We start from the raw sequence: 11,353 nt of genomic DNA, 5'->3' as shown, positions 1-11,353 counted from the left end.
TTTCTTTGTGCTTCCAGTAACTCAGAAACAGCTGAGACATATTTTTCATCAAACTTTCCAAAAATTATTCACCTCTTGCTGAGACAAAGTATAGAAAGTTTAGTGCATTTTGTTGTATGTTATGAGTACATGACAAAAGATGGTTACAATGAAAGTTCTGACATTACTATAAATATTCTTCTTTTGTATGGCCTGGGTAGATAGCAACAATTACTTTACTGTAACTCTGATGGTTGCTACCGGGCAGCAGGTATAAGGTAAGAAAATTAGAGTGTACAATAGCATATATGATGACACAAGAAACAAAAGATAATCATTTGTGCCTCTCTAGTCAGCTCACATGTATCCTGCAGTGTCGTGTTTTAGTGTCACTCTCCTGTTTCTATTAATAACACATCAGTTGTAATGTACTGCAAAGAGCCAAAAAAAGATCTTCTGCTGGAGAATCCTGCAGGGAAAGCTTTCATTTCCTCACCATATACTGTACTTATTTTACTGTTCAGACCATGTTCGTATTATATCAGCTTTGTTATCCTCAATGTATCGCAGGATCTATTACATTACCTGGCCTTAAAAATCAGTGCAAAACATCTGGGTGCTACAGATTGCTATCGACAGCCCTTTAGTCTTCTGCAAGAGTCAACGCAATGAAATAAGGCCCCATTAAGCAGTACTGAGCCTGTACCATTACATGTCAGTATTACTGCCTACTCCCTGTCAGATTTTACCAATCTCTGCTGTCTGGAGGAGTGCAATAACACAGACTGGAAAATACCAATTTACAGCTAGGGGAGGTGTCAGAGCAGAGGAAAGAGGGGGCTGTTTTGCTCCTGAGAGGAGTTAGCAGATGTACATTGCACTGCCTGGTATCATACACAGCACAGCCAAGTTCATAAACAGAAGCTGTTTACTAGCCATGGGAATATATAATAATTTTCTCCAGCTACTACTGGTTGATTATGAGAGTCCCTCCCACAGTATAAGGGGAGAAGCTTGTTCAAAGCATGGAGTCACCTCAAACATGCCCACTAAAGAATTAAAATATACAAACCTTGGGAGAGTCCCAGTGGAGCCTGACCAGTATTTCAGCTCCCGCAAGACCTTCCTCTTCGTACCACCCTTTTACTAGTTATGTATTATTCATATAGCACAAAACTGAAGGAGGCACTTTGCAGAAGCCAAGACACCTACATAAAAGGGCTTCTAATCTGACCAGATAAAGAGATCTGAGATGCAACAGAAATCAAAGTGGTTAACTGTGATGTCAACTCTTCTCTGAATGGAGAGTAAAGTTTATAGGATCATGGAAGAGGTGTTTTAAGGAAAGATGTGAAGGAAAGGGTAGAGACGTGCTGGGCAAGGAGAGGAAGGGGAGTTCCAGTAATAGGGAGCATCAGAGAAGACGGCACAGAGACAAGAGTGGGGAAGGAAGCAAAGGGGACACTTAGCTGTGTGACTGAGGTGGAGCACAAGAGGAGCATGGTGTGCACTGTCATCCTGCGGCTTAATGAATTCTGGCTGCCACCTGCCTTTAATAATATATTAATGAGAAGTAATGTTGGTAAATTTACAATTTTTTCCACTCTAAGAGTGGCATTCAGCCTCCACCTCATAATTACCTTCAGAAAAGATCAAGATTTTTATGGTTCTTGCCTCAGCCACGTTTGTATTTGTACCTCTGTAATACCGCAGACGTGCTCTCTAATGAGTGGGTCCTATGGCAGGGAGGTACCCTAGGTTTTTCAGAAGCCATGTGTGAGCAGACACCTTTCCAAAGCTACTCCACAAACATGGATCTGGGGTTTGGCTTCACTGACAAAATAGCAATAAAATAATAAAGATCAGACCTTTCTTCCAGCTTCGGCTGCTCTTAGAGTTCTTCCCTCAGGACCACTCAGCCAACACTCCAGATTCTCCCTCCCCTACAGAACCACTACCACCTTCTCTATATCCAGATGGGGTAATAAGTCACCTCCCGCACTGAGTCACCAGAACCCACTTAACCATTTCCTAAGATAATCAACACCTTCTAACAATGGGAAGAGTTTGAGGCAAACACTGCTTAATAGTTACACTGACTAATCATTAAACAAAGGGGTCTCAATACCTCCATTTGATAGGATTCAAAGGTTGTACTTTCCTGCTGTATCTGTTCACCCCTGTAATCTATGGATGGTGCTCCTTTGTACCATTAACATGCCTGTTTTGGTAACACATATCTAAACCTTTCACACTGACAGTAACACCATTCATGGTTCTTATCCTGTAGTATTTCGGCTGTAAGAGCTGTTCATATTTCTCATCCCATGCGAGGAGAATGGAATACTTTCTTTGTAGTGAAAAATAAGCTTGGATTTCTTCAGCTGCCCCTCTGAAAAGAACAGGAAAGACCTCAAGGCTGAGGATAATGGCTCATAAAGCTGCCAGACCAAAGAACTTTAAGGAATCCCAGGAACTCTGGTTTTATTTTTTGGCACTCTTTCAGCTGTACTTGAGTATCCAAGGGGTTTCTGTCATGAGGTGGTTAAAATAAGCCCAAGAAAAGAGTTTTGTTCTATCAGGTTCTCTGGCTTTGCCTGAGCTCCCCAGGTACAGATCATGCCCATCTCACAGCACGGGCCCTCTCCCTCAGCAACACAGTTCTAAAGGCTAATTGCCATATTTTTAGCAGTTTTTTCAAGGAGCTACAGGTTGTAAACATAGCGTGTTGCATGGGGTATGCAGTTATCTGCTCTGGAGGGGAAATTCTCTGTGCTGAAACTCAAGGGGCAAAGCCAGGAATCACTATTGGGTCAGTCTTGAGGCCCTTTTAATTTTTATTAAAAAGTGTGTGTCTAGTTCCATACCTTCTCATCCCATGCATGGCCTGAACACCTATCTGGGCATCTCCATCAGTAGTGCAATGCCTGGATAAGAGTCCTTCCCTGGGGCATGATGGAGCTGCCCTGCAGCCAAAATAGCAGCCTCCATGGCTCTGCTGTATTCCTTTGTCGGGAGCAGGTGAAAAAACGAATCTATGTACTATCATATCCTCCCACCCCACCCCTACATTGCTCCACTCCTCTGCCTACCACACCACTGTGCACTGACATTCAGGGAAGCCCACTGAGATGAACTGTGGACTAGACAAGGGGTACATAACCCCTCTTCCCCCACATTCCTGCCTACCCTTGCATAGCAGAACTGTACTTCCATTGCTAGGGGCTGTCCACATCCACAAAGCAGGACTTTAAAAACAGATTTTAAGGCTAGAAGGAAGCATTAGATCAACCAGTCTAACCTCTTGTATAACACAGGCTGTAAAATTTCACCTAGTTACCCCTATACTGAGCCTGGTGACTTATGTTCAACTAAAGAATGTCTTCCAGAAATGCCTCTAGTCCTGAGGTGAACACATCAAAAGATCACGAATCCCCCCTTTCCCTTGGTGGTCTGTTCCAATGGTTAATCACTCTGAAAAAATTGTGTATTATTTTTCATTTGAATTGGTCTGGCTTCAGCTTACAGCCATTGGTTTTTGTTATGCCTTCCTCCGTTAGTTTAAGGAGCCTTTTAGTACCCTGTATTTTCTCCCTGTGAAGGCACTGATACACAGTAATCAAGTCACCTCTCAGTTTTCTCTTTGGTGAGCTAAACAGATTGTGCTCTTTAAGTTTCCCACTGTAAGGAATTTTCTTCAGCTCTTGAATAATTTCTGTGGCTCTTTTCTGCACCTTTTCTATTTATCAACATCAAATGTGGACCACAGAACTGATGCGGTATTCTAGTACTGGTCTCATCAATGCTGCACACAGAGGTAAATTCACCTCTCTCACCCTGTTTATACATCCATGGATCAAGGATTTGTGCCTTAGTTTCTTATTTATCATGTGCATGTCAGTCTTCCACCATCCACTCAGTACAAACAGCCTCATCCAAGTCCCCTGAGCATACACAACAAATGCTTTTTTCTAAGCGTAGAAACTTGCAGTAAAGACTTTAACGATCTGGAAGAGAAATAAAGAGGTGGCGTGGGAGAGAGTGGTAAAATAACCAGAATGCATGGGAAAGAATGGAGTGAAAGAGCAAAAATAGAACAGTTTTTTACACATTAGAGAACAGTGAAGAGAAAAGCCTTTGGTTTCTGTCACTTGGAGACAGGACTTTTGACTTTAACCAAAGCTGCAATAATCTATTTGCACATTTTAGGATGAAAGGGATGTGGAAATTATATGTTGTCATTTTTATTTGCAATTTTTCCTTAACAAGATGCTGCACTTGAACTGCTTTATTTGAAATTAATCTGTATGGGAATGTTTTAAAAATAGCACCAGTTTGGCAGCTTGGGAGCAAAGATCACGTTGTTCTAGCAGCTACCTGAGTCAAGAGGTTAACTGGGGTCTCTTGCTAGCTCCTTATGAATGTTGATTTGTGGCACTTAGTCTCCAGGGGCTTGGGGATGGCTGGTCACATGTACATCCCCTTCAAGCTGATTCACAGAGCAGCCCTGGCTCTAGCCTCTGGCATCACACTCTCCCTTCACAATTATAGCCATCTCCAAAGAGCAGGGGCCCTTAGGGAGAGGGTGGATTCCTCAATGGCCAAACCAAAAATGGTGCTTCTGAATCAGTAGTAGGATTCTTTAGGCCATGCTCAAAACCAGCTTTTGGGTCATGATGTGTCACAGCAATGGAGAACATTGCCTGTTTATCTGCTGGGATTCCCACTGCATTGAATTACACATCTTGGAGGACTGGCTGGCTCAGGCATTTGGAATAGTAATCAGCTCTGAAAAGCCTTTCACGTGTAGGTTAGTATTTGAATGGGACAGAGGCAGGTCAGTAGTGAACAAAAGTCTAATGGCTGATCGGTGGAATCAATCAAGTTGTATACAGCATAGCAGAGATGCCAAGGAGTGAATGGGAGTCTGATCTACTTTCTCATCCCAGAGGTGATGACGCGAGTGCTAGAGCACACCAGTATACTAGCAGGGCTGGCCTTTGGTGTTTCTGCTGCCGAGAATGGAAAACATTTTCAGTGCTCCTCCCACCCTTGGCCAGCTAAGCAAAAATTCCAACACAGCTTAATGGCAGAGCGAGGTGATGCCCCTAGAAGTTGGCAACCAAAGAACTCACCTGCTCACTTGCCCCTAAGGCTGGCCCGGTACACTAAGTCAGTGTTGGGAGGCGCATAATGTCACTGGCCATGGGTTATTTATACTGTAGGAAGACAAAGCGCTTAGCTCTGGGTCAAGGAATACATGATCTTTCTGAGCAGTAATTTCACAAAGGGAAGAGAGATCTGAAATTAAGACAAATTATGTTATGGTAATTTCTTTGCACAGAACAAAATTGTCATCTAATGTTATTTTCTGGTCACCTGAATGTCTAAAGACGCATCCTCAAAGATTAGCAATCAAATGTAATTGCCTCAGAAGTTTCCAAAGGCTTTCCAACTGTTCTGTGGAATTTAATACATAGCACCTATATCTGAAAAAAATCCCAAGTGCAGCTCTTAGGAGATAGGAGTTCTGTACATGACAATTGTCATTTAAAATGTAAATTAAATAAGCTTGGGTTTCAAATATTGCCCTATGAAAACAAACAAGCATTTTAGATTTAATCAGCAGCATTATTCCAGAAGGGACTAAAGCCAGCTGCCTCCAATTTTTCTTGTGGTGGATGTTTGAGCCCAAACATGGTGCTGCTTTAAACACAAGACAGCTTTCTTCCCTTGTGAATACAGTACTTGGATTTGGTTGGCTGATTTGTTTATTCATTTAACATTTGCTCTTCTATTTGTGGGCCCAGTCCTGCAAGGTGCCGAGTGTCTTCAACTTCCATGGATTCAGTGGGAATTTAAGCTGCTCAGCTCTTGTGGGTTTGGGCTCTAGGATTGTTTTACTGTGGTGGGAATGAATCTAGCAGTGGTTAGACAGAGTGCTCAGCCCTGGGTGGCAGAGTACTTGGCAGTGCTCAAGAGGGACCACTGGAGAGAGATTCCTCCCAGCCCTCGCTAGCAAGAAGGATGGTGACACATTTGGCAGAGAGGGTGCAGCAGAGACACAGTGGATCTCCCGCTCCCCCAGAGAGGGTGCTGAAAAGATGGGAATAGTGGTGGTGAAGCACAGACATTCTATACTCATGTTACCTTGCTCTCCTCTTAGTCCCACTGAGTCTGTCAGGTGAGTACTCTGGCCTCTATAACAATGTTAATAGTCTCAGACAGATCTGTGGTTAGCATTTCATGTACAACAATCTGTGGTCTCCCATTTCACATGATTTTCACTCTTCCTTTTCACATAGAAGCCAAGTGACATATTTTGGGTGGGAGGAGAAGACCCAAGGATCTCCCTCCCTGTTCCCTCTTAGTCCTCCCCGGAAGGCTCAGTAGGCCCCATATCTACCAGTTTAGCCTTTCAGCTGAGCACAGGATACACGCCATGGGTCTTGCTGTAGCAGAGGGGCCATTCAAGCGTACTTCAAAGCAAACCATCTGAGCTGAGGGAAGCAAAGTTCACAGAGCTTTGTAAACTGCAAACTTTTCAGTTGCTGTAGCCACAGCAGATGAAGAGGAGGCTGTCTTATCATCCCTTCCCCAAGGTCTTACCATCTTGCTGCTCTTCCTCTCGCATAGCTGCATGACTCATGAGTTTTCACTCCTGGTCCCCACCACATTAAAATCGATGTAGTTGTACCTTTGTTAAGATCACACACACATACATAAGCTCCGTACTGTATTCTTAGCCTGCAAGATTTAGGCAATCAATGGAGACAACTTGCTAAACCAAACGGTACGTGGAGTTGTGGGAAGAAGTGCATTGTATTGCTCTGCAGCAACTCTGGCAGTCTGAATGAGCAGCACCGATGGACTTGGGAAGGGGCTACCATCAGCACTCATTGCAAGACAGCACCTGCGATGATAATGTTCACATTATAACCTAGCATCTCCACAGGACGGCATTACGACAACAGTCCTTGTGGGAAAAGGGAGCTTTTTAATTGCTTTTTTGAAAGGAGGTAAAATAGAGGATTCTACGTCCACTGTCAGAAGAAGTGTAGAGGCTGCAGTAGCGGCTACCAGAAAGCTCCATTGCCACTCTGTATCCTGAGTGGGAGGATTTAGTGCCCCCGCCCCCTAAAATACTAGAGAATCCATCCACTGTGTCTGTGGTCTCCAGCTTGGCCCAAACTGTAAAATCCCTTTGTAACACTACTGTGGTTTTGTATCCAATTGACTAAACTAACACGCCCTAATTATCGCACCTGCTGAACTCTTGGTGGTAGAATGGGGCTCCAGTCATCACTGTGGCAAGCTGGATTCAGCTATCAACTCCGCCCTTCGTATCACCACTCATGTGACCTGGACAACTCCAGTTTCCAACCTCCCTATCCTGGCTGTCACTGCTTCTCCAGGGATTAGGTTTGAAGGCAGGGCCCTGGACACATTACTGCACACAGGTAACTAGCAAGTCAGCTTACTTCACAATTTCATCTCAAAGCCACATCAGAAAGGCCAATTAAAGTCAAGGTGCTCCTTTCCTGAGTCTTTTGGACAGTACATCAGACACAACCTTCCTGGGTCATGGGAGGTTTAACTTACATCTTTACCGTTGGGGTTTCTTGAGCTCCCTGACCCGCCCCTGTGGGCATGGCACCCCAGAACAAACAGTGTGCCATCTGCTTATGGACTGCCCTCTTCATCGTCTTGGTGGTGGACAGATGACCTTAACATCTCTGGATGCTGCTGCTGTGATAGAGCAGCTACATCACTTACCCAACGTTTAATTCATTATTTGTGCTGTCATGAGCTATATGCCAGAACTACTAACACAAGAAAATAAATAGTTGGACAGATTATAATACTACAAACAGAGAGAGAACCTGTAGGATATTTTGATCAAAGAGAATTTCCCAAGGCAGAGATAGGTGTCAAAATTTGTTTTATTTAAAGAGCTGTCCAAAAAAATCCAAAGCAAATTATGTTAAAAAACAGACTTTTTTCCATTAATATAAGAGTTTCAGCATGTAATTTATTCCTCTCCATCCCTGATACCTCCAATGGGAAGTACAAGGAGGATGTTTCTTGGAGAGCATAGGAGAGAAGTGGGAGCTAACGGAAGCAGTTCTTGGATTCCTTAGATTGTGGGAGATAGTAACTAACTTCTGCATAAACATCTCCAGTGCATTGGGAATGGTGGGATTTGGATTGAGTGAGCATTATGGAGTGAGCATTGTGGTCACTTTAAAGAGATATTGTCAGGGTTCTTTACATTTTATAAGAAACAAGCATTTGCAAAGCGGATCCTCACTAGAGGTCTTTGGTAGAGGTGTTCGGATGGGTGTTTATTTCACTGGAACGTCTTGGTTTTTTTAAGAAAGGAATTACATGCCGAAGCATATTTACCAATTATCCCAATTTGGCCAGGATTGTCCTTGTTTCTAAAGCTAGTCCTGCAGGCTCTAACTTTTGCACCAGACAGGCAATTTAAAAAAAAATTGCAGCAATTAGATAATGCTGTGCAGGGAAGGCAGGCTGCAGCCTGTGACTGAGGGCTTATCTGCCTCTGTGCACTAAAGGCACCAGCAGAAAAGGCTGAGGCGGGGGTGAGAAGTCCCAGGCTACAGAGCAGGTGTGACGAACACCAACTCCCCATCTCCTAGTCCCCTAGCTGTGCTGACCAGAGACTTTCAGTCTCCCTGTTGCTGCAGTAAAAAAGAGGGGGCAGGGAGTAAAACTTGGGGGAGAGGGCAAATTTGGTGGCACAGAAGGAGAAAAAAAACTAATTCACAGAAGAAGAGGGATTAAAAAAAAGAGTAGAGAAATAGGATTTCAATAGGAAGGGAGAGAGGAACCTCAAAGGGGTGGGCAGGGAGAGAAAGATGGAGAAGCCCCACAGACCTTCAGGGAGAGGGAATGGGCATAACATCCTCCTTTTAAGTTGCAAGCAGAGGAGTGAACCTGCTGCCCTTCTCCAAACACATTTCAGGGACACCCACCCAAGCGGCTGTGCCGAGGGTTTGTGGGATGGAGGGTTATGGGGGCTGCCCCAGGTTTGCATCACTATCCCAACTTCTGGGTGCCTGTCTAGAACCCTGAGGCCCTCATTTAAATCTGCCTATGATGCACCAGCCTATGGTGAGGGGGTTTGAGCAGCCCCAGACCCTGTAGAAGAGTCTCCCTGGAAATATTTTTACAAGACTACATCTGCAACCCGAACACAGAAACATCCTGCTAAAGTAAAAGACTCAGAGAGTGAAGTGAAACCGACCATAAACAAGTCTAAGTGGCATTGTCCAAGCTGAGAGAAATGCAAAAGAAACTAACAGCATGACATAGGGGCTTTAGAGGTATAAAATGCTTTCATCTCATGTAAATCCCTGGTGATGTCGATTACACAGGGAAGGAAATTGGTTTGATATACATTTTAACCTGGCTGTGTCTGTAAGGCAGCGTTCAACGTCTTTCCCATAGGGAGTGGAGGATTCTGCTGTGCAGTCCTGTGAGTCATCTACACTCACACTCATCCCAAATGTGTCAAATGCCACCCCTGGAAGTGAATGCAATCCCCAAGCAGATCACTGGAGCACTAGGTTCCCCAGGCTCTCAACTTTGGTACCCTGCCGCAACTGTTCCTGGCAAGGCAGTGACACTGTGGGGAAGGCAGCAGCTGCTGCTGCCACAGTTACAGCTGGGGTCTCTCCTCTGGGCAGCACTGAGCGCACAGAGCGCCTGAATTCCTCATTCTTCCAGGTATAGAGCAATGGGTTGAATGCAGACAGGGAGCAGAAGAGCAGCCAGCTGGTCACCTGCAATGCCCGGGGTACGGACTGCAGGAAGAAGCTTAGCAGGCTCACCCAGACCACAGGCTGGGTGCCCAGAAGGAAGACACAGCACAGGAGCAGCACGGAGACGCTGCTGAGGCGCCGCTGAACCCGGCGGGCAGGCAGTGGGGCAGCAGGGAAGGGCAGCTGATGCAGGAGGTGGAAGTTGAGGACGCTGACCCGTTTGACGCTGACCCGCACCCGTCTCACGATGCCCAGGTAGCAATGGAGCAGCAGCATGGTCTGGCTGAGCACGGCCAGTGCTACCAGCAGGGCAGTGTAGTGTGAACTGTTGCTGGCACTGCTGATCTCCCGCTGAGATGACTGCTGTGACAGCCATTGTGTCCAGAGCCCAGGCAGCAGTAGCACCAAGAGCAGGGCAAGTGCCCAGGAAAGTCCGATCATCCACCCTGTGCGCCTCTGCTGGTAAAGTGCCAGGTAAGTGCTGGGTGCCTTGGTGATCAGCACATACCGGTTGAGGGCCACCAGCAGGTGGGAGAGCAGGGAGACAGTGAGGCCAAGGCCAAGGAGCCCATCCCGCAGCAGCCTGTATCCTGCTGAATGAGCAGAGGAGGAGCTAGGGGGCAACAGCCCCAGCACCGCTTCCTGCGGCATCCAGAGGGCACAGACACTCAGGTCAGCTACACAGCCGTTCACGATGAAGGCATTGCTGGTGGTCTGTAGCTTCTTGAAGGAGAAGACCAGGTAAATGACCGTCACATTGGATAAGGTCCCCACAAGGGCTAACAGTGAATAGATGAGAGACAAGGAGATTCTGGTCCCCGCGGATTCTTCACACAGTAGCAGCAGAGAGGAGCTTGGACTCCAGACAGAAGAGGACGAAAGGTTGGGCATCTTGTTGAATGCAGCTCAGCTTCAACTCCTCTGGGCAAATCCCATCCTTATCTGGTCAGGAGGCTGTGAAGCCGAGACACAGACCATGTAGCAGAGAGAAGCCAGAGCATTCAGCTAGGAGGATTCACAGCAGGTAGCAGGCAGCAGGCATGTTTCAGAGCATGCAAAATCCAAAGCAGGCAGCTAGCAAGGATGGTTCAGAGCAGGCAGCTAGCAACATCCAGAGCAGGCAGCTAGCAATGGGTGATCCAGGGCAGGTCCAGGGCAGCAGCTAGCAGGGGTGGCTCAGAGCATGCATCAAGCAAGGATGGTTCAGGGCAGGCAGTAGCAAGGATGCTCCAGCTGTGAAAATACCAAGAGAAGCAGCACTCTGCAATCAACAGCAAGAAGAGCAGCAGCAGCTGCTACGAAGCCTTGCAGCTTTTTTCTGCACTACAGTATGTACACCGTACATCACTCCTGGAAATTCAGCCCTTTCGCTCTTCATGAATTATTCAGCAGATTTCCTACTTGCAAAAACAGGAGAAACCCCCCCTCCAGCTTGCTCTGAAAATCCTGCGCTTACACCAACTGATTTCCCCCCTGCTTCAGCAGCTCCATGGTTCTAATACCACCTTATATTTACACAGCACCTTTCATCCTCAGTGAGCTTTACAGACGTGGATAGACTTCATTTGCCTGCCTCTGAAACACAG

At 45.9% G+C, this 11,353-nt stretch overlaps 1 protein-coding gene across 1 annotated transcript; it reads right to left on the bottom strand.

Annotated features, from left to right (window-relative positions):
- Positions 1 to 9,557: 9,557 nt before the first annotated feature.
- Positions 9,558 to 10,658, bottom strand: GPR88 (G protein-coupled receptor 88). The gene has a single exon (XM_077825262.1). It carries the CDS (start codon positions 10,656 to 10,658, stop codon positions 9,558 to 9,560), a length of 1,101 nt encoding a protein of 366 aa, XP_077681388.1.
- Positions 10,659 to 11,353: the final 695 nt, after the last annotated feature.

The sequence above is a fragment of the Eretmochelys imbricata genome, chromosome 8 (genome assembly GCF_965152235.1).
Source record: "Eretmochelys imbricata isolate rEreImb1 chromosome 8, rEreImb1.hap1, whole genome shotgun sequence".
Lineage (NCBI taxonomy): Eukaryota > Metazoa > Chordata > Testudines > Cheloniidae > Eretmochelys > Eretmochelys imbricata.
The sequence above is the reverse complement of the archived record's forward strand: the minus strand, read 5'-3'. Positions and strand labels throughout refer to the sequence as shown.